Source organism: Anopheles funestus, chromosome X (assembly GCF_943734845.2).
Source record: "Anopheles funestus chromosome X, idAnoFuneDA-416_04, whole genome shotgun sequence".
Taxonomy (NCBI): domain Eukaryota; kingdom Metazoa; phylum Arthropoda; class Insecta; order Diptera; family Culicidae; genus Anopheles; species Anopheles funestus.
The window spans coordinates 10,996,791-11,019,531 of record NC_064597.1 but is presented as its reverse complement, the minus strand read 5'-3'; the positions used below and the strand labels follow the sequence as shown (position 1 = coordinate 11,019,531).

The window sequence follows — 22,741 nt, the reverse complement described above, 5'->3', positions numbered from 1 at the left end:
TTTGTTAGACACCACATTTACACGTTTTATTTTTTCTTTTCTTTTAGAGATTTGACAACTTTGACTTTTGTTGGTAGAAGCAGCATATTTAACAGCTGATGATTTTTTTGTAATGAAACTTGCAATTAGACACCATTCCGAATGAGATGTAACGTGAAAGCTCTTTACACTTACGCATCCATTCAATTCCACATACTATACAGCACTTACAGATTACTACCACAAACACAGTTGACCGAAGCAACTTTGATCTTAATTTTACAATAAATTTTATTTAAAAAATATAACAACCACCTCTGGAAGTAGCCAGAATTTTGTTCTTTCTCTGTTTTCCTCTCTCTCTCTCTCTCTCTCTCTCTCTCTCTCTCTCTCTTTCTATGTTTCTCTCTCTCTTTCTATGTTTCTCTCTCTCTTTTTCTCTCTTTCTCGCTCTCTTCTTTTTTCTATCGTATATAGTTGTAGCAGTGCGCAAAACAAAAACTCATCTTCAAATTTTATTTATATCATGATTTATAATAAGGACTTTTCCTTTTTTCTTTTTTGTTTTAGATGTAAAAACTAATCTACAATTTTATTAAAAAAAAAACAAAACGCTCCAAATGTTGCACAAAATGCACAAGAAGAACGTATGTATATAATCGAAGTAAGCCATACGGCGAATAGTATATCGTCACTTTAAATAACATATTCTCTATTATATAACATATTATCAAAAGAAAAGAACCTTCTAAAAATGTCACGCGACAAGGAATTTAAATTCCTTTTCCATCTAAGCCTAGAATGCACTGTATAATTGTGGCTTGATGATTTCACTAGGTGTTACACATTCAAATGAAATTTTGCGTTACATTACAGTGTTATGGTGTGTGTTACTCGGTCAAACCGAACATGCGATCACGATCATGATTGGGTTCTGTTTTGTCGTGCTTTCCTCAACATTAGTTATGCTAATACAAATCGAGCATGCTGTCGTTATGCTGTCGTTATTCACAATTATGATTAGTAGTTAGTTCTTGTTGGGAGTAACGCTTCTTCTAAGGGAAGGCGTTACTATAGTCGGCAACACTCTGGATTGCGCCCCATGCGGTAATTGTTGCTTTGAAGATAAATGTTTCTGCCATCGTATGTGTTACATCAAACTGTAACGCTTAACGTATTTAACCTAACGCGTTACTATACACGACAAACTTCTACATTCTTCGGTTTACTAAACCGAAAATGTCACGATTGTTTTTTATCCTGCAACAAAAAACAAAAAAAATGAACACAATTCAGATAAAATTATTGATTAAATACAAATTTTAAAAAAAATTGAAGAAAATAAAAAAACACTCACATACTGACTGCGTTGCTGTCGTAAGGCTTATTCTTTCGATGTTTTCTTATCCTTCTTTTTGCGCTTACGCTGCTTTTCGTCCGCTTGTGTGTCCTGCTTCTTGGCAATGCACACCCGACAGTACCAGTCCTCATTATCGTCCGGTGGTACCTGTATACCGACGCACACCCAATGGTACCAAGCATCACACCCGTCGCATCCGATCATCGGTGTGCCATCGTCTACCCGGCCACAAGCCGGACAGATCCACACCGTGTTACCGTCCACGTCCGTCATGTGCACCGGTGTCGTGTACGTATCCGGCACTGCATGATGATGATGGTGATGGTGAACCGATTTCGAACCCTTCGATTCTTTTACCGCCTTTTTCGATGATTCCCCGCCGGCGAACGGTTTCGGATCGCCTACACTGTCCGCTAGGCGGGCCACCTTGGAACCGCGACCGGTTGTGGTACCGGCCGCACCGGTACTGTTGTCATCGGTGGTCGCATAGTTTACCAGCGCACTGCCGGTGGTTGTACTGCCGACCGTACTCGTCGCAAAGTTCACCTTAACCGATTGCTTCAAAGCGGCAAACGTATCGTCCGCGTCGATCGTTGGCTGTAGTTTCAACTGCTCCGTACCGGGTGGTGGCAAAGGTGAACCGTGTGGAACATTTTTCCCGGTTTCATCCTTCTTGCTTTTACCAGGCACGGCTGTACCGCCGGCTCCTTTTAGCTTCGGAGGGCGTGTTACGAGTGCCGATATACGCGCAAGTTCCGGTGAACCATCCCGCTTCGGATCGGCAACGGAGCCGGCACCGAGCAACAGCTGCTCCATGTACGCTTTGTCGGGCGTTTCCGAACGGGGCGATTGCGTTGCATTGGAACCACCGATCTTGAGCATTAGCTTTGGCACGGTTTCACCGGACGGTTGACCACCGGCGCCTGCCGACGTTCCAACCGATCCAGCGGGACCACCGATACCGGCCGGTGAACCACCGGTACCACCGATCGCTACCATACGCTCCTTTTCCTTGCGCTTTTCCTTCTTCATCTTTTCCTTACGCTTTTCCTTCTTTTCCTTGCGCTCTTTGCGTAGCTGCTCCATCAGCGCTTCTTCCGCACCGATCATACCCATCGTCATAACGCCCGGTGACGTCGCTGTACCCGCGGTCAGCTCCTTCAGCTGCTCCCGATCACGATCCTTACTCTTGCTCTTATCCTTCTTGTCCTTCTTCTTCTTTATCTTACCATCCTTTAGCTTGCGATCTTTTTTGTGTTCCTTCTGCTTACGCTTACCGTCCTTGCTTTTGCCACCGGCCGTCGATTGACTACCATCCGAATCGTCCACATCCACCACCAGCATGCTGGAACGCTGCGGTGGACTTGCACCGGGCAGTACGCTTGCCGCCGGCAATATTACCACCTGATCCTCTTTGTACGATTCTCGCACCGTTTCGGGTTTACCCTCCTTTACGGTCGATATAACGCTGGACGTCGTACCGAAAATGGATTGTGAGTTAATGCTGCTGCTAGTAGCAGTAGCAGCCACAGTCACTGATGAAGTTTCCCGCTTGGTGGCGGTAATTGTTTGTGTCGTCGTAATCGTATCCCGACCAGCAGCCGGTGACACGGTCGATCGGACGGACAGGTTAAGCAACTCGTTCGAACCACCGCCGAGTGTCATGTTTTCCGTGGCGCTTTGGAACAGTGATGGCGGCACGAGCGGTGCTACGTTGCAGGTAGACTTCTGCAGATCGAGCGGCGTTTGGGCAAGCTTCGTTTCCGGATCGAGCGGTTCATCTAGGAAGTCGCGTTGATTACCACCCGGTCCACCCATACCGGCCATGCCCGGTAATCGGTTCGCGAGCGTTGGCATACGGAGTAGATTCATCGGATTAATGCCGGGCAGTACGAACGGATTCGGTGGCAGCTGAAACCCTGGCCGATGCTGCCCCGGATACGCCGGTGGCATACGGGGAAAAAGTGGATTGTCCGGTATCAACCCAGGACCGGACGGCAAAGGAAACATACCGAACGGCATCGGATTGCGCATACCAGCGACTGCTTGCAGTGATTGGTTTAAAAATTTGCTGTACACACTCGCATCCGGTGCGAACGGGTTCATCGAACCCGGGTACAGCGCGAACGGGTTCTGTCCGGCCAGGTTGCCAATCTTCTGGTTCGCTTCTTCCAACTTTTTGTTGCATTCGGCTAACTTACTCAGCTTGGCGTCGGTTTTTGGCTTCTGCTTCGGACGCTTTGGTTTTTTACCACCGTCGATCGGGAGGGGTGTCGCTTTTGCTGTTTCCTGCGGTCGATTTTGGGCCATACATTCCGTTAGCGTTTTTGAGGATAGGTCGGAAAACAAATTACCCGTTCCGGGTGTTTTCTTCGGCGTTGCTAAACGTGGTGACTCGTTCATCCACGATGGCGTGGTGGAGGAGGACGAATGTAGCCGGATGTCGGGTGTTTTCGGCATATTCGCTAGGGGTGAAAAATGGATCGCCTCATCCGGACGGTATTCACCATCGTACGTACCACCGACCGGTCCCATACCGAACGGTTGTCCGTGCATACCCATCACACCACCAGCCGCTGCATTAGTGTGGGCCGCTTGCTTCCTCTGCTTCTTCGTCGTGGGTGTCGTCATGCTAACGGGCAGCGTCGCAACGTGCGGTGGTGATTTATCGTCATCAATCACGATCACATCGCGATCATTCGCTGTCTCCTGTTTCATACCCTTCCCGTCGAATAACATCCGTCCCGGTGTTAGCGGTTTTTCATGCATCTCCTGCGTCGTGATACTCGGCGAAGCCGTTATTTCCAGACTCGGATGCATTTTCTGCAGCAGATTTAGCTGTGCTGCCTGATCGACCAACGGATTGTTACTGCCTCCGTGCTGCACTTCGTGCTCTTCCTGCTTAAATGCACCGACCGGTGGTTTTTTCAACGGCAACGATAAAGCAGCGGTTGTCGGTGAACCAATACCAGCGTTTGGCATCATACCGAACAAGTGTTCCGGCTTTACATTCTGCATTGGGCCGGCACTAAGCGGACCGACCAGCGTCGGATTGCCCACCGACGTACCGAGTCCGAGCGGTCCTATCAGCGGCGGTGGCAGCTCCACCGCATCAAACTGCCCACGTTGGTTAGCCGCTTTTTTCGACGCTTTCGACACCTTCTTTGGCTTTGGCGTTGGGAATGGTAGAAAGTTTGGTATCGGCAACTGTCTGTTGAGGTTTGCTGGATCGTCCATCAGCATTTCCCCGGGCACTGGTACCTGTTTCGGTGCGGCTGACTTGCGCTTCTTCACTGCCTTCTCCTTTACCACCTTTACTTTGGCGGGTTTTGCCGGTTTACCGGGTACGGTCCCGGGTGCTAGTAAACCGAAGCCCGGTACACCATCCATCGGTTTCACACCATCATTCCCTTCGGGCTTGATGGAACTATTTTTAAAGAACGGATTGCTTACCAAACCAAGATTATCCGTAACCCGCCCAGCTACTAACGCATCCGGTGGTAACGGGGTGGTGAAATCCGTTTCCTCCTTTACCGCTGGCGCAAAGGGAGCTTCCAATACCGGTGGTTGTTTCACCATTCCACCCTTTTCACCTGCAACTTGCTTTTCCAGCTTACGCGCCGCATTCGCTAAACCTTTTTCCGCCTTCTTCTTCTCACGATCGACTGGTTTCTTCTTCACTTTTTTGGTTGGCTTTTCTCCAACGGCTTTCGGTGGTGGTTGGGATGGATCGGTCGGCGCACCCAATCCAATGCTGCCCTGTGTACCGGGTGGCAATCCAACTCCTACCGTACCATCGGTTGCGTTCGGCTTAGGAAAGTAGCTACCAGCCGCAGAAGCGAGTAGTGCCGCCGATGAAACAGGAGCTGAACCAGCGAGTGCTGGTACACCGGGCACGGATGTACCGGGCGGTAAAGCCATCTGCAGGTGGGCAGCGGCAAGCGCTGGTACAGCTGAAACGGTCGGCGTTGGTTGCTGAATCGGTCGTTCCTCCGGAATGATGGGAATGCGCGACTCGGGCAGTTTCCCCTCGCGTGCCGGTGAAATAAATCCCGATGTCGTCATTATGACGCTACTGATTTCACGCGTCGGACGTCCCTCTTCCGCCGTGATGACGTTTTTCGTACCGCCGGGTGTCGCATCATCAACCTGTGGCGGTTTCTCTTTCACGGTATCATCTGCTCGTTTGCTTACGGTGGCAGTCTCCTCATCGCCAACGCTCGTTGGTTGTTCCTTTACCTCGATTGTTTGCATCGGTATTTCCACCTCTTCGTTAATAACGGCATGAGGAAGGTTAGAACCATCATCTACCCCTTCGCCCGTACTACTTACTTCTTCAATGGTTGTTACCGGTCCCTTCGGGACGCCAATCCCACTGCTACCACCATCCGTGATTGCTCTCGCATCGCACGAAATAGTTGCCGCTACCGAAGCGATCGCGATCGCAGCACTGTTTAGCAAACTTTTTGCATCACCAAATGCGGCACGCCGCTCATCATCGTTAGCGGATCGCTCGGTACCGTCGTCCTCGGTTTCGAACATAAGCGGTGGCATGTACTCCGGTATGTGTACCGGTCGCGTCAACACCTCCCGGCTACCGGGCTTCAAGAAGTTCAGGCTGGACTCCTTCGGCAACGGAAAGCGCGGTACTTCCAGTGTCAGTGGAATCGGATCGACAAACTGCACATACTCCATCAGCTCATCCAGATTGATACCAATCTCTTTGTACGCCAGTGCCAGATCGTCTAGGTTTGCCTCGGTACGGTTGTACAGCTCACAGTACCGGTGCATAATGCGCGATATTTCGCGCAGAAAATGCTGTGTTACATCGATCAGCAAGTCCATCGTCGAGGCATGGGTTGAGTGCCATCCGATAGTTCGGCAAATTTGTGCCACGGCCACCTTTAGCACATGCTGTGCGTACTCTTGAGACATGATCTGTAAGGGACGCGTAATATTAATCATTCGCACCAGTGCATGCTTGTATATTTTCCATGTACTTACGGTAATTGCTTCTTTTGATCAACATATAATAATATAAGAGATTGATTACAATCTAGATGCGAAACGTCTTCTGACTGTATACTTCACACTAAAAAAACAATCAGCTTCATATTGTTGATTTTGGATTTCTTTTGCTAGTACCTCTATACACGAGGCACTCAGCTGAATGCTTAGCCCGCTAATATATTAATTAAATATCTCTAACACTTCTTTTGCGCATATCAGCTTTGTCAGCACAATTCATAAAGTTTAGCAAATAGATTTTCTTTTCACCATCGATAGTAATGATGCCACAACTATGACCTGAAAACACACACAAACACACAAACAAACAAATATCGGCTAACACGCATACACACGTGAACTCTGTTGTTTATGCACCGCAGTGTGGACAAGGTTTGACGTAGCTGTCATTCAGCTGTACAACGCTTTCACACAACGCTGGGAAAATAGTGCTGTTGGTTGAATTAAAAACCACATGGTACGACAATGTACAAATCTGATCACAATAAATGCAGTATATTCTAACATTTTATTCCTATTTTATCCATTGCTAAGCACGTGCACAATTTTTATTTCGAATTTTACAACCATGCTTGTCATTCGGTTGTTTGACAATCGCTCACCATGTTTGTTCTTATTGCAATGAAAGATTTCAAATGAAATTGAATGAAATATTTCAAAACGGTTACTGCTGCTGAAACTGAAGGTCTTGACAACGTGTTCATAAATTCGAACGTACGAATTATAGAGAAAATCCATTTTATTTGTATTCCTAACAGATATTTCGATGTTCGGTAAATAATTTATTACCAATAACAATACTTTTTCACACTTTGTAAATAACTTTTCGCCAAGCACACAAATTTCAAGACTATTTCTTACGAGTATCCAAATCAAACAATCATTATCAGTTAATTGAAAAAAAAAAGAAAACAAAAATTGAAAAAAATGAAAAACAATTGTAATTGCCACTATCAGCCTTGTTTGGTTCAATGCATTGTAATTCGGGAGTGTTTTTTTTTTATTGTTCTATATATTCGCTGTCAATTACGTCTAATTGCGGTATGAAACATAACAAAAACAGTTTCGTTTCTTTCGCACAGTTTAACATTCTGCTTGTAACATGCGTAAGTAGATGGACAAGTAATTATTGAATGATATTCGTTCCGTTGTTTGTGAATATCTAACTTCAAGACACTATTCTATATTGCCTTCACACATCAAGATATGAGGTGCGTCTGTGCTTATATTATGATGGAATTTGTACATCCGTACTGGTAGAGTAGCATATTCGATGTTACATCTACAATGCAGCGTTTTGTGTTTTTTTTTGGTTTTGTCGCACTGTCGATTTATATTACAACCGATATGCAAAACGTTACATTGAGGATTTCTGTTACAAGAATCGTTTCATGAAGATTGCTTAATTTGCGTCATGATGTTCAACGTGTTTATTTTTAATGCTTCACTTGTTTTTGGGGGTTTGGGGAACACACAATATTAAACAATTAAAAAACAAAAAACAAAGCAATTATCAAAATTAAGCTTTAATGATAGTAATTTTAGCTTACTATCGCCAAACGCAAGGGGAAAGACGATCATGGTTTGCAGGAGGGAGATAATTATCACCTTTACACAGAAGTTATTTTTACAAAGCTTCAAACTAATGGTACTATTTGTTTTGGTTTCAGGATGAGGTACGCGGAGTTCGCAAAAAAAACAACAACATACTATGATGATGAGACGAGCACTGAAACATAAAGCTTCACAACGTTTACGGTAAGAAGGTTTAGTATTATGGTTTAACTATACTGGAAATATCAAACGGTTCAATGCATTAGATGCAATAACGAGTTCCATATTACACGGCATTACACGGCAGCAGTTTTGCATTAGTACCCTCTTAACGTTATCCAATAGCTGTATTAGAACTGTATTACTATTTAAGTGTACCGGGTGTGTTTAAACGCAATTCTATACACAAGCCATACATCTATATCTTGCTCAATCTATAATGTAAGCATTCGCTTGAATCGACAAAGGAACGCTAATATTAGCAGCACTGGTAAATTATTTGCTTTAGCTGTAGTAGCGACCGTACTATTGGTACCTAATTATACGCAGGCACTGTCACCATATTTATAATGCTTTCTGAATGTGTCTGTATTTGCTTACGTCTTCTTCTTCTTCCTCCACTTTCTTTGCTTTGTTAGGACTTTGTTTAAGTTGCTAAATTTATTTGTCTTTTAACGCTTTAATGTTACGGATATGCACTAATTAGATGCATGATTATTGAAATATCTAGATGTAAAATGTTAAAAAAAACACAAATGTGGCAGAATGAAACATTATCGGGCAGCTTATTACGTGCTCTTACTCGTGCGCTTCCGATTCCTGCTGCACCAGCTTAAACCGGCGCGGCGACTTGATCGACGACGGTGTCGAGGCCAGCGACTTTAGGTGGCCCATCTGGGCCAGATGTTTCTTAATTAACCGGGACACTAATATCTGTGGTCGTTGTTGCCATTCGTTCATCACCTCCTTCGGGGCCATCACCTGGTCACCCTTCAGTCTGTCGAGCAGCGTAACGCATATGATCGCCGCCTTGATGCCGGCGTAATGCGTGAGCGCAGCAAATATGGTACACTCCATCTCGATGTTTACCACACCGAAGTCGCGCAGCTTCTCCAGATAGGCCATTTTGTCCGTTTCCGTAAACTCGCAGAATGCACCATCTAGTCTGCCTTGGCCTGAAAATGCATTTTGGGGAAACATTTTCGATTAGTTTCCGTGCGCTTTCAACTTGGACCTGCCCATCGAAAATGGGTTTTTACCTTCGTAGAAATCGTAGGTGCACATCGTTTTGCCCGTAATCGTCTCATATGGATCATCGTGCGTAGCTAATGATTTCAGTTCCCGCACTAGTCGTTTGTCCAAAATTGCCGGACGATGTACTATTTTGCCAAGAATAGCCTGTAGCAAATGAAAACGGGTAGAATTCAAATGTTTAATATATAAAAATTGCATCTTAATAGATCCACAGCTTTGATTTAATGACATTTCTTCTTTTTCTTCTTCTCCTTCTACTTCTTTTTCTTCTTCTATTTCTTTATTTTCTTTTCTTCTTCCTCTTCTTCTTCTTAAGAAAGGCCAGGCCGTATCAACACTTATTTTACCACGCGTAGTAGGGTAGTCCTTGCTACGGGGAGACAGTCTGGATGGGATTTGATACCCAGTCCAGTCGTGTGGAACCGGGTCGCTCCAATTTAATGTCATTTATTATTGCTAGACCTTATTTAATCGCGGGCGGATATTCTACCCTTCTTTAAAGGGGATGCGAATTGAAATATATTTTTTTTTGTATTAGAAGCAATAATAAATTCATGAGCCGTCTCTATTCATCAGTCAAAAAAAAATCCCCCTTCGATTGCTTTATGGGATGGATGCGTAACCCAAAAGTAACCCAACTGTACAAGCGAAACCAAGCGAAGCATAATAAACAGCAAACAACTTGTGTAAATACATACGTTGAAACTTGAAAGCGAAATAGTATAGTAAACTCCCGCCACATGTCGCACAACACATATCGATATCGCATAGAAAATTATCTCGCCTACATATTTCAGATAAGATCGTGGCGATCGATAAATTGCAAAATGATTTTAGATTTCGTACGGCACACCAAATGGTCAAATGGATAATGGTTCTATTTAAACAAAGTAAACAATTTGCTACTGGTTTTTCCAGCGTCAGAACTATGAGCTGACCACTACGTGATTTATTAGACGCGCGATGAGAATGTTGGATTTATTATAGGAATTTTGTGTCGTATATCGTCGAACGAAAGTAGGACTGACTCATGGGTTGACTTGAAACAATGTCATGAATACAGACGTGACTAAAGACGCTCGTTAATGGCAAGAATAGATTGAACAATTGCTACATTCGATAACATTTTCCAACTACTCCCTCTTTTATATCCCACTGTTAGTAGCGCCCTCTTCTGTCAAATCAGCAGAACTATCGTAGCGCGTCAAAGGTTGTGTCAAAAGCGTTTGACACTTAGTATTGAGAGATTTCTTCTCGTTTATACTTACCAATTCGTAGCTATTCCTAAGTAAACCATCGTACGCATCTTCCGTAATGACCACAGTGCCACCTTCAACACCGATACCACCGCATGTACCAATGCGCACAAAGATCGGATCCTTTACCTTCGCGTGGTACATCAGCTTAATAAGCTCATGGAGAAGAATACCGACGGATGGTACCCCCATACCATGACTAATAGAGAGTACAGGCCCAACCTACGGAATGAAAAAAAAAGCAGGCAATGATTAGAAATGCGTCACAAGTAAGCCAGACGTTTTAGCGCTGCCTGCCGTACCTTGTACATCGAGTAGCGATAGGAAAATGCACTGATATCTTGCAGCTGAGTACCGGCGGGAAGTTTGTAGCCAATTTCTTCCATAATAAAGTGAGCAAACGTTTCCATACGCTTCGGTGTACCACCCATGCAGACAAACTGAGAATGGAGAAACAAAATTATGAAGTGTAAAATAAGCCCAAAGAGCGACCATAATTTGATAGAAATTCCGGGAAAGTTTGTACCTTTACATCCCCAAACATTTCGTGCAGATCGTGGCTGCCACTACCTAACGCCAGATGGTAGAGGATGTCTTGATCCATGAGTTCGATGTTGGGATTCCGTAGCTTAACCGAACCATCGTTGTATCTAAAAAGAAAAGTGCATTAGACATTAAAAAGAATGAATTTTTCACACATTTAATGTGTCGATTAGGTTGTTAGAAAATTGTTGATACAAGTTAATTGTCCTTTTCGAATGTTCCAAACTAGTGTTGTGCTTATTGAATCTTTTGCAAAGATTCATTCATATTCATCGTTTGAAAAGAGTCATTCATATGAATCGTTTGAAAAGAGTCATTCATATGAATCTTTTGCAAAGAATCATTGATATGAATCTTTTGAAAAGAATCATTCATTTCATCATTGAATCAATCTTCAGTGAAGAGTCATTCAAATCGTGAGCTGACTCCCAAAATATTTATTATTTTTCATAACTTCAAATGAATCCTCAAAGATTCATGAATCCTTAACGATTTGCTGCCTACACACTGAAAGTAAAATGGTTGACCGGATGGGGGGTATGGGGGGGTGGGGGCGAGTGGTCTTATTCCAAAAGGGCGGACAAAAAGGCGAAATCACAATTCAATGAGGATTCATGAATCTTCATGATAGAGATTCAGAGTCACTCATTCAGTTTAAAGATTCGTTCAGATTCATGAAACCAAATCAAATTCACCCAACACTAATCCAAACCGTAACCTCTTCCATTCACATCAATAAGAAAACCTCAGGCAGTTCGAAAATCGATTGCAATGTGAATGGCGGAGAAAAAACTAAACACCATTCCTAACTAGATTGGGCCCGTTGGCTGAAACAAGCGATTGATTGATTGGGTTGATCTGTTTCCCGGTTGATTGAATGATCGATTGTTGCGTTACATTTTTCTTTCGTTATTTTGGCATAATTACCTGGTCGAACGTGCCTCGTCGGGATCATCTTCATGCATCCCACTGTTGGTATTATTTTTCTCACTATTCACATTCAAACTATTGTCTTTGTCACGTTTTTGATCACCTTGGTGAGCCATGCTTGATTTAAATTATGCTGATAAAAAAATTATATTTTTTTTAAATAATTAAATAAAGTTACCAAACAGTTCAATAACAAAACATTTAGCGTAAAAACAGTTAGTAAATTTTGTTTTTTTTTTCAGAATTTGAAAATTAAAAATTCTCTTCTATCTATTGCACCACAAAAGCTATTCAATTTAAGGAAAAAATAAGTTTAACTTGACCACTTTATTGGAAACGTTTTGTTTCCCTTAAAATCTTGATCAACAATTTCCACTCGGACACGGACACACAAATTCAAATGTTAATCGATTTCCAGGCACTAACCGATCAGCGACACGCGACAATTTGGTTGCTTTATAAGAATAAAATTATCAATTTCTTTTTTTTTTGGGTGTGTTGCTAAAACCAAAGCAGAACCAAATAAAAGATCGAAGCCAACCGAACCTAGCCGCGTAATAGACAACTGTTCTAAGATACGCAACACCGGTTTTACAAGCTCCTAGCCGCGCTGTTATGGCGTTGCTTTGCCACCTAGAAAGACACGTATTCCGGTATCAAGAAAAAAAAACACGCGGCATCTCGTCCCTTCTCTGTCTTTCATCTATTTTCTTCTGTTTAACCAAGGCGCTTACGCACGCCGTCCACTCTGCACGATAGCACGTTTCGCAAAGGTGTTAATCGGTTTGAAACGCTCGCCAAAAGGCGCGCAAAGCATCGCCAAACGCCAAGGGAAATGCCAACTAGTTTTATTTTATCAACACTACATTTAAAAAAACAAATGCCTGCCTTCGGGCTATGTTTCGACACACGCAAATTTATCACAACCAGCAACAACACGGCAGTGAGAAATACGGCACAGAACAGGCAAGGCCAAACGAAACAAGCGCTTAGAGAATGCACTTTTGGTTTTGCCCCCGGTCGGGGCGTGTGTGGTTCAGCAATGCGACAGCACTAATGATTGGCATGCACCGGACTGCCACCCTTTTTTATAGCAGAGAAAACCCTAACAATACACACTAGACGCAGCGACGGAAGCGTGGCTCCTACAGTCCGGGGGCTTTATCGATAGTTTTAGTTTGATTCCCTTGATACCCGCTGCCACGGACGGTTGACACTTGTATGTAAACAAATACAGCGTGCCGCACACAATGTCGGACGCATTTGACGTTGATTATTTTTTTTTATTGTTTGGTTTTATTTCTTGTTAGCTAGTTTTTATTTTATAATTGTAAGTAGCATTTTAAACATTTAATCTAAAGTAAAATTAAATTAAAATACAGTCTACTTAATACAATGAAAAATATATTTCCGATGTTCATTTTACCATCTAATCAACTGTATTTTTTTGTTCAAAAATTCTTCCGGATTCATATCTTGTAAATCAATATTACAATATATACATAACATATTGATTTATTGACGACCGGTATTTAAACTACAGTTGAAACAAAAGCGGTAAAACCTCTAACCGGTCAACTCAAGGCATGATAAGATTAGTAATGTTTTATTGCAAAATGCAATAAAACCCACAAATGAAGTAAACTAATCTAGTTTCGTTTCATTACGCATTTATCAGTAAATAATTATAACTCATTTTAGTGAAAAGTACAATCATCAGCGTGTCAAGGTTACGTGTCAAGATTAGCAAACGCCCGTTAATGGAGAAGGGGGGGGAGGGGGGGGGAACAAGAAAACGAAACAAAGGACCTAATATGAATGAACGAACCTGTATGGCACGAGTTATGTAAGCAGCCAAGCCTCTGCGACGTGTGGTGTCTGTACACCGTCCATGCTCAATATCAACAATTTTCAAATGGAATTCCGCAAAAAGAAAATGGAGTATTTGGTACTTACTCGTCTCTTTCTTCATCTTCGGAAACGGATGAGCGATAGATCCAGGACATCGTGCTTTAGTTTTTAGTTGCTCGGTACGATTGCAAATAGGTTTCAGGATAGAGTTTGATTGCTAAAATAAAAATAAAAGTTTTAATTACAATTTTTTAATTAAATCAAAAGCAATGTTCCACGTGGAAGTGGATTAAACACACACACAAAAAAGACAAGAAGACAATTTTGACTATTTAATATAAATTAATGTAATACTGGCTTGGCATATTCATACGCGCACTATATCTGTTGCGCTGCACTTCAACACCCTAGACTAAACAAAAATTTGTCGCCACAAAACTATTGTACTTGTGGTTAATAATATAACCAGACTAGACAAACACACACCCACACCTAGACAGAGAGAGAGAGAGAGAAGTGTTCTGTAGGCAAACAATTTACAAAACAATAAATATGTATACACACACACGCATGGCGTGACCATTTATCATGGTGGTGTATGTGTTAACGCTTAGTACACGTTAGTTATCGATTTTCTCACAAAACACGCGGTGTCATTTTGTTCCTGTTACTAGACGATGATGGAGAAGTGTTACTTGAGAACACACCAGAACAGAAGGTTTGAGAAATCTTCTCACAACATTTAATGCTAAATAGTATTTTTTGTTGTTTTTTTTTTGAAAATAATTTTGAATACTAAATATCACTTTAGCACATAAAAAAACTGAATGTTGATACACACTTCCTTTCACAAATATCTTCGTCCAGAATACCGGAATGCGGTCAGAGGATATACACACCTTTTGCTTAGTTGGAGAACCTAAATCCTAACCACACAGTTATTGAGGAGTATACACAGTACAGCGTGCTTTTTAAAACAATACTGACAACAACAAAAATGTCACACTGTTGAGGAGAGGGGGGGCGAAAAAGTTGGAAAACTTTTTACAACTATAGGTCCGCTAATGCGAGACGTACATGACTATCTGTGATGGCCGGGGGCCCCCTTAAGACAACCTACTCTAAGTAACGAAAGCACAAAGACTGACGAAAACGATGCACTGCCACCTGAATATGAAGCGCCCAGAGCCAGGACACTCCAATCAAATTCGGCACGGTGCAATGGTGTTGGTGGCACCATTTACTTTGGTGCCCGAAGCCTGGAAACGAACAATGTGTGAAAACTAATTCGGCGATTTTGCCCTCACACACACACAGGATCGTGTGTGCGAGTTGCGGGAGATGGGGGATGATGTATTTTTTTTTGCTCTTTTGATTCTCTTCTTTTTTTGTACAGTGAGCCAAACAAAGAACAAGCAATTTCAACAGATTGGCGGACAAACTTCATTCAACTTGACAGTGTTTTACTTTCAACCAAATCTCATCTCAAGTTTGTATAAATGTTTGAGCGTATAACTTTTCTTCTTTTCAACTTTTCATCCACATGTCCAAGCAAAGAAATGTTCAACAATTTATTTTTTCTATTCGCCACACACGCGCACATAGGGACAGAACAATATACAAGCACAAATGGATCGGAAAATAACTTATTTACTGTTGTTGTTAACTGTTTTAACAATTACTTTCGAATGGTAGAATCAGAGAACGATTTTTAAATGTATACTTCTTTTGCCTTTTTGCCTTTTGACGACACAACAAAAACACAATTTTACAACAAGCGAAACCCTTACATTGTAATGGGGGATATACGTGAGAGCGAGATTCGTGTTACAAACCGAAGGATCGTTTGCCAACGCGATTTACACCAAATGTGATTTTTAGCAGAGCATTTTCCACTACATTTTCAAAACGCCTCTACGGGCCAACGCCGTTTCACGAGCGCCATATTCGTGACAGTTGCTTACACTGCGCCGACTCGTGGCGTGTGGCGTTCGTTAATGCACCCTCTCCCCGCGTGTGGGGGTCATGTGGTTTTTTGGGGTTTTCTTCGGCATGGTAGGAAAATTATCGCGAGATGAAATATTTACACACTACTGATAACCCTCCCTTTTTTTTTTAAACGCGGTGAATTATTCTAGAATTGTTTTTTTTTTTTGGAAACCAACATTATCGCAGGCTGAGCGAGGGAAAAGACAATGGGAAAGAAATTTACATCTTCTAATACGTCATACTGTTTTTTTTCTGTTGGTAATAGACGATTGGAGGCTGGATGGATTGAGCATTGTTAGACATTCAAAAGTTCACCAGAGTTCATCACGTCTGGAAACTGACGCAATAAGGGTGATTAGTAATTCCGTCAGACATTACAACTTGTTCAAATGCACTAGAATTTGGAGGTAGGCGCTTCAAGTTGACATCAAGTCATAGAAATACCTGATCCTCTTATAAACCAATGCTTAAGTACGAAATAGTATAATATTTATTTCAAGAGATCAAATAATATTGGAAAATCCATCAGCAATACGCTGTTGATGATTAAAAAGCTGTGTTTAATATTACCGAATCAATAACACACGATTAATTGCAAACAGTAATTGCAAAATAAATCCACCATTATTGACGTATTTCAATCGTTTTCTAATGCGAATCATTCACCGTTAATATTTACAAACATAACATTATCTGCATGTTATAAACACCGAAAAGGTCATAGCTGCGTTCGCGCATCCGAATGGAAGATTAGAAATTCACTTAGACGTATAGAATAAAAATGTGGACAACCAGCATTTCTACAAGCACACCCATTGTTCCCACAGATTACTGCTCAGAAACTATCAAACAATTTGAGTTTGTGATTTGTTTTTCTCTTATACTCTGTTTTTTTTTGTAATAATCTATTCCCTTCACTGCGGTATTATCATTGCACCAAGAATGCGTCAATTGTATATATATCGGGCATATTCCCTATGGTGATAAATAGCTTTTACTAGGAAACAGCATCAACATCAAGATGGTCCGAGGTCGAGAACAATAATAGCCCTGATGGCGCGTGCCATTCACATTCGCAAAGCTGTTGAAAGTAAACAGGAAATCATTCAATAACATCTGGAACAAAGAACTATCCGGTGACAAGGGTAGTACGTCATTCCGCACAAAAGCCTTTTTTTTAGTTTTAACTAACTCAAATGGGCTGATAATATAGTATAGCCCTTAATGTCCGTCCCTTTCGTGATAAATTCTCAACGGGACTTCACTAAGAGAAGGTGTATGTCCTAAACATGTTACCAGAGCTGAGGAAGAACAAGAGAAACTTCAAACGATTATAGCGCCATCTGTTGTAAATTTTTGTTTTATAAATCTTCATATTGTTTTGCTTTCAACTTTCTCAATATTTTCTAAATAATAATGTATCGTCTACTTATTGAAATGGATACGTCTCTGTCCTACTTTACCTGCAGTTAGGTGTAATTGTCAGGAATTCTCACGTCGGTGTTATGTCACTAGATATTATGAAATATATCCCTTGAGTGATAAATTTTGATTTGATAAGATGGCGCCAATCTGTAGATAACCGTCTGGCTTACCTGACGCAATTGGATTTATGTAACCCCCAAACGCTTTTATCAAGACCTTGTGCGGAAAACATATGCGAATACTTGAAAGAAAACGATCATGTAGTACGGCAGTAGCCAATGCATGATTTGAAGAAAAACTACTTCTAAAGATAAAATGTCGAACAAATCGAACGGGCCCACTGCGTAACACTCGGAATGTGTATCTGTGTTAGATTAGTTTGTTTTTTTTTAAAGAATTTTACTTTACTTGAGAATACGTCATACTGACACTGACAGATGACTGACAGAAAAAATTAAGTAAACACAATCCATTTGCTGCACCAAAGAGTGACATTTTATTAATGGAAAAAACGAGAAACAATCGAATTTTTTGTTTGAGTTCGTTTTCCTACAGTTAGTGTTATTTGTTGCGTTTTGAAAACTATTTTTTTATGTATATAAGTTGAAATCACGCACGTTAGCCGCTAAGCAAAAAAATAATTATACATAATACTTTTGTTACACTTGTTGTTAAACAAACTGGTACCACCTTTGTTTTTGCGGTATCAACCAAAAACGAAAATGGGAAAACCAAAAATTAAAATACCTATTCTTAGTTAAGCTTCTTTAGCCGCGTTCATTTTCCTTTACTATGCTTATACGCGTTAGTCATGCAATCGCGGATCTGGTTACACTGGTAGGCACATTAATGTAAATGACTAAGACACACACACACACACCAAGCCAAGCATCATTCCCAAACAATCTACACACTAATGAATTCTGCTGATAGTGTTCACGTTTTTTCGTATTTTTTTCCAAAGTCTGGCAGCGTAGGAGTAACCTGCAGAAAATTCAAAATGCAGAATTTAGCTTTTCATGCAAGAACTGTGCTCAGGCGGGTGCTATTGAATTTCGTTTACTAAGAGGGAACGAGTTTTGTTTGCTTGTTTTGTCTGTTGTTACGTACAACGCTTCATTTAACACCCGGCAAAAGACGCATATTTAATGAATAATTTCCATATCTTCTAGATCGCGGCTATAGCTGCAAAAGGGAGGAAGGAAGAATGTTTTCACAATGTTAGAAATATGCTCGACATGTTCTATCATATCATGAGATCAGTGCACGCGTCAAATAAAAAAAGGTAAAAACGCTTTGTAAGGAATCGGGTGAACACTAGAACTATCGGAATAGTCATTCTGACTGAAACGCTTCATTTTCATTACATTATTTTTTGGGGTTAAACAACCATGAATTTTACATATAGAAAGATCTCCAATAAACAATAAAATTTACTTCAACGCTTCAAAATTGTTTAAAAATTAACCACGAACGAAAAACGCTCAAAACGCTCAGTAGTTCTAGTGTTAACTATCCTCGTTACTAAGTGAAGATTATAGAAAATGGCGCATAGTTCACCGTGTTCGCTTGTAATAACAAAAATGGTCATAATTAAATGAATTATTTTTTTTAAAGTTCGCTGTACTACAAATATAGTTTAATAAAAGTACAAAACACGTACATAAAAGAACGTACAAAATAAAATTTAGATCTCAAATAATAAAAATAAATAAAAAATAACAAATAAATAAAAACTAAAATAAATACTAAATAAATAAAAACAAATAATATTGAAACTTACCGGCTGACAGGACGACTGTAATTAGACATTGAGGAGCCGGAGCGATGTTTGTTGCAATCGTTATCATCGTTTGCGTCACCGCCCAGCAGATAAAGCTGATCGAGATACTCGGACGTAAGGTAGGTGGGCAGATCGGCCTCATCGTCCTCGATCGGACCGTACGTTTGGATGTCGTCAGCCGTTTCCTGCGAGTCCACCATACTAAGCCACTGGCTGTTGTGATTGCGAAACTTTTCCAGCTGCAAAAGTAAACAGGTAAAACGTAAGCAAACACCCGTTTGCCGTATGGTCCGGGTTGTATGCTTACCGTTATTCTCGATGCCCATTCACTGTCGGTGATGGCAATGATGTCGAGACACACATCGCAAACACGTCGTATTTCTTCGTTCTTATCGTGCATCAGATCGATCAAATAGGCCGGCGATTCGGTGTCCTTGATCATGTAGCAGCGTGTACTTTCGTGGCGCAACACTTGCTGAAAGACGAACACAATCTGCAGCACCATCTCGTCGTCTTCCTGCTTCGCCTTTAGCAGCTCGATTAGGGATAGAATTACATCCGCTTTGCATAACAGCATAGCGCACGATTCATCCAATGCGCACGTACCGATGAAAACAACCATCTCTAATACCAGATCATCCTTGTATTTACCTAGCGAAAAATCGGGAAAATATTGGATTAAAGTATAAGAGTAACATTTATGACATTGGCTTAGCTTACCTGGTACAAGCATGTTTCGAATCAGCGGTATAAGGTTAAAGTTGTGAATAATTTGTGAATAATCTAAATCCGATAGCGCTAAGTTGCCCAAAATACCAAGACACTCGACGGAGAACTCTTCTTCATCACACTCGGTTAAAATTTTAGCGAGATCACCCACAAAATCCTAACAAATAAGAAGCGTTTATACATTAAATCACCATTACAAAAAAAAACATTGCCACATCCTGTAAACCTACCACAAAGTGTGGCCGCAGTGTGTCGTGCAGTGAGATGTTTCGTATCATCTTCATGATTAGCGTATCCTGACACTTGAAAGCGCGTGACATCAGGCTGTGTAGACGATTGTTTTCGATCATCATGGCTGCGTTGCGCCGGTTCAGTGCGAGATTGATGCCGAGCGCAATAAGATCCGGGTCAGACTTTTGGTTCAGATTCAGCAGCAACATATCGACGACCACCGGTACGCAGTCGGTGTACGTAAACATGGACTTGACTTTATCGTCCAGGCTCATGTGGTACAGAATCTTCGTCACTATACCGTGATGCTTATCGTCGCTGAGAAACGTAACGAGCTTCGGCAGCAGTCCGACCCGTATCATTTTCGCCCGCAAGCGTGCATCGAACGATAGATTAAACAACAGCTTCAGTGTCATTTGCACCAGATCCTTCTGGGACTGTAACAACCTTGGCAGCTTTTCCACGATATTGAGCTCATACATTTCCTCCTTGTTGTCCAGCACAATGGAGAGCTTCTTGAGGAAGGTTACAACCAGCACGAGCAGATCAAAGTTCTGTCGCTCCAGTGCTGTTAGTAACATTTTCACGATGTTTTTCTTGCGCATCTTTTCCTCGAGCTTTACATTTTCCGCTATGTTCAGCAGCAGATAGAAAGCAACACGCAGCAGCTGCTCCTGTTTGCGGACGAACAGTTTGAACTGTTTGTTGATTTTGTCGTAATCGTCCTTCAGCTTGCGTGGATCGGGCTTTTCCGATACGGCCGTGTCCATTCCAGCTGTGCCGGGTGTGTGCGGTACACTGCCGGTAGCGTTCATCGACTCCGTCGAGTTAGAGCTAGTGATTGGACTGGTGAAACCATGGTTTGTCGGACTAGATTCGTTCGTCAACTGCTCGTGATAGCTGTTGTTCATTGAGTGTGCTTTTGTAAGCGGACTGTTCATAATGATACCGCTGCCGGTTAGATTGCTGCTCCAGTTGCCCGATTTTGGCCGTTGCTTTAGCTCCGGTATGCGCCGCCTCGGTGGTTCCATTTCCTTTGGCTTTTCTTGATCGATAATGGTGTCCAGCTGCTCGTTGCTGCTCTTTGCCCCGATGGTATCAACATCCTTTTCCTTCACGCTACCATTGCTGAAGCTAGCGGACATGCTTTTGCGCGCATCAATGTCATGCTTCATCTGATCGTACCGGCGCAGCTCATAATCGATCACATCCATGCAGAGCGAACCGATCTTGTAGTTCACTATGACCGAATGGAAGTTCGTGTAAGTGGAAAAGCAGAAGAAGATGTAAATGATGTTGGTCGAAAGATCCAACGAACGGCGCCAGTCTTCACGTAGCACACGGGAAAGCGCACTCAGTACCGCTTCTAGAAAATAGATGTTAAACCAAATATTCCATTTAAGCAAGATATCGTCCTTTTTTTAACGTGTATACCTTCACCGGTTACATACCATTCTTTTCCAGCTCCTCCAAATTATCCGGATCGCGCGCTAGTTGCAGTATCAGCCGCGATCCCTTCACTTTCTCCGCCAAATCCTCGTAAAGCAGCTCGATATAATCGTCCACATTTCGGATGGAAGCCTTTTCCGTATCGATTGTGGAGCTTGTTTTATCGGAAATGCGCGACACGGACCGCTGGTGGCCCGTCCCAACGACCGGCGTTTCCACCACTTTGCGATTCTTTAAGTAGTAGATAATTTGCTCGATATCGCACAGTTGCGATTTGTGTATTAGATCACACTTTTCTACCACTTCGCGTGCAAGTACGGCGGGATCGGTTTTGGAATTTAACGACTTTAGTCGTATGATTCTTTGACAATCCTGAAATTAAGTTAAACAAAAAGAAACCCGTTATGGCGATTTTATTACTGTCATAGCGAGGATAAACAATGATCCTTTTTTTATAATGAAATATGAATTAAAAACTAACAAAAACAAACGGTACGACACAAATAGTTCAAGAGAGAAGATTCAAGTAAGATCTTCTGCAGATATTTATCCAACGCACTTCCGCAACAAGCACATACCTTTTTGTCCTCCAACATCGGATCTCCAGGGTCACCGAAGACAGCAGCTTCCAGCTTGTAATTCACAATAAGAGCTTTTTCGGTAGGGTGAGGTTCGACTGTTCCACCCTTCCATCGTCTGTGATAAAGCAAAGAGAAAACATAGTTAGCCGTTTTTATTTCCCCAACATATTTCAACATTCATCCATCAGTTTTGTTGCTTAACGTCCGATAATCAATTCTGTGTGTGTTTTTTTTGTTGTCTGTTGTTTTTTGTTCAATGACACTGAAGCCCTTTCCCAACCGGAAACGTCTGTTTCTTGCGATAATGTTTTAAAACTGAAATTGTCATTTTTGAATTTCATTTGTCACATAAAACCAAGGATCAAAAGACCGAAATGCAAAACTGCTATGTGTTTCAATGCATGTATCCCTCGACGAGGGAAAAATCGATAATCGCAATCCACTCGAACACAACCATTTTGCGACATACAATCCACCCGTCCTCAACGGGGACGACCGTGTGTCGGGGTTTGTTTAGGTTTGCTGTGTGTGTACTCACTTTTTAATGTATTTCGCATCTTCCGATTGCATCTGTGCACCTGCAGAAAACCGATACAGTGCTGTTACGATGTAATAAATGTAATGAACGGTAAAAAAGAACAACGCTAATCCCGCTAGCAAATGCAAAAAGTTGGCTAACAGCATACAACGCACAACTATCACTTTTCTTACGAAGTGTTTACTGCAACGCTCCGTTTATCCGTGGTCGCCCGTAAATGAAACCGAACATTCGGGCGGGCACGGATTATCCCAGTTGCAC

General features: G+C 41.9%; 3 protein-coding genes across 7 annotated transcripts; all 3 read right to left on the bottom strand.

Moving 5' to 3' along the window:
- Nucleotides 1-6,715, bottom strand: LOC125769806 (uncharacterized). The gene is made up of 3 exons (XM_049438675.1): nt 6,344-6,715; nt 1,337-6,277; nt 1-1,239 (listed from the first exon to the last, which is right to left on the bottom strand). Exon 2 carries the CDS (start codon nt 6,272-6,274, stop codon nt 1,364-1,366), a length of 4,911 nt encoding a protein of 1,636 aa, XP_049294632.1. The 5' UTR covers nt 6,275-6,277; nt 6,344-6,715; the 3' UTR covers nt 1-1,239; nt 1,337-1,363.
- Nucleotides 6,716-7,311: 596 nt separating this feature from the next.
- Nucleotides 7,312-13,972, bottom strand: LOC125769851 (uridine phosphorylase 1). Of its 4 annotated transcripts, none has more exons than XM_049438807.1 (7): nt 13,015-13,036; nt 11,902-12,037; nt 10,958-11,081; nt 10,734-10,871; nt 10,444-10,653; nt 9,181-9,319; nt 7,312-9,096 (listed from the first exon to the last, which is right to left on the bottom strand). In XM_049438807.1, the coding sequence occupies exons 2-7, from the start codon at nt 12,018-12,020 to the stop codon at nt 8,720-8,722; spliced, it is 1,107 nt and encodes a 368-aa protein (XP_049294764.1). In that variant the 5' UTR covers nt 12,021-12,037; nt 13,015-13,036; the 3' UTR covers nt 7,312-8,719. The 4 variants fall into 4 exon arrangements, with proteins under 4 accessions (XP_049294764.1, XP_049294755.1, XP_049294745.1 ...); XM_049438798.1 differs by lacking the exon at nt 13,015-13,036 and adding an exon at nt 12,832-12,983; XM_049438788.1 differs by lacking the exon at nt 13,015-13,036 and adding an exon at nt 12,331-12,391.
- Nucleotides 13,867-22,715, bottom strand: LOC125769841 (kinesin-associated protein 3). 2 transcript variants are annotated; one of them, XM_049438775.1, is made up of 8 exons: nt 22,481-22,715; nt 21,940-22,057; nt 21,364-21,733; nt 19,912-21,278; nt 19,673-19,838; nt 19,260-19,603; nt 18,953-19,191; nt 13,867-13,972 (listed from the first exon to the last, which is right to left on the bottom strand). In XM_049438775.1, the coding sequence occupies exons 1-8, from the start codon at nt 22,624-22,626 to the stop codon at nt 13,954-13,956; spliced, it is 2,769 nt and encodes a 922-aa protein (XP_049294732.1). In that variant the 5' UTR covers nt 22,627-22,715; the 3' UTR covers nt 13,867-13,953. The 2 variants fall into 2 exon arrangements, with proteins under 2 accessions (XP_049294732.1, XP_049294723.1); XM_049438766.1 differs by lacking the exon at nt 13,867-13,972 and adding an exon at nt 17,642-18,354 and having other exon boundaries at nt 22,481-22,713.
- Between the last annotated feature and the right edge of the window lie 26 nt (nt 22,716-22,741).

What these genes read in the sequence shown, in the direction of transcription:
- LOC125769851 (XM_049438807.1), bottom strand. Translation starts at nt 12,020, where the DNA reads ATGGCTCACCAAGGTGATCAAAAACGTGACAAAGACAATAGTTTGAAT. An exon ending in ATCGCTACTCGATGTACAAG is followed by an intron (nt 10,654 to 10,733) that starts GTACGGCAGGCA and finishes TTCATTCCGTAG; the next exon opens with GTTGGGCCTGTACTCTCTAT. An exon ending in CACCTACGATTTCTACGAAG is followed by an intron (nt 9,097 to 9,180) that starts GTAAAAACCCAT and finishes ATGCATTTTCAG; the next exon opens with GCCAAGGCAGACTAGATGGT.
- LOC125769841 (XM_049438766.1), bottom strand. Translation starts at nt 22,626, where the DNA reads ATGCTGTTAGCCAACTTTTTGCATTTGCTAGCGGGATTAGCGTTGTTC. An exon ending in GATGCGAAATACATTAAAAA is followed by an intron (nt 22,058 to 22,480) that starts GTGAGTACACAC and finishes GCTTTATCACAG; the next exon opens with ACGATGGAAGGGTGGAACAG. An exon ending in AATGGGCATCGAGAATAACG is followed by an intron (nt 19,192 to 19,259) that starts GTAAGCATACAA and finishes TTACTTTTGCAG; the next exon opens with CTGGAAAAGTTTCGCAATCA.
- LOC125769806 (XM_049438675.1), bottom strand. Translation starts at nt 6,274, where the DNA reads ATGTCTCAAGAGTACGCACAGCATGTGCTAAAGGTGGCCGTGGCACAA.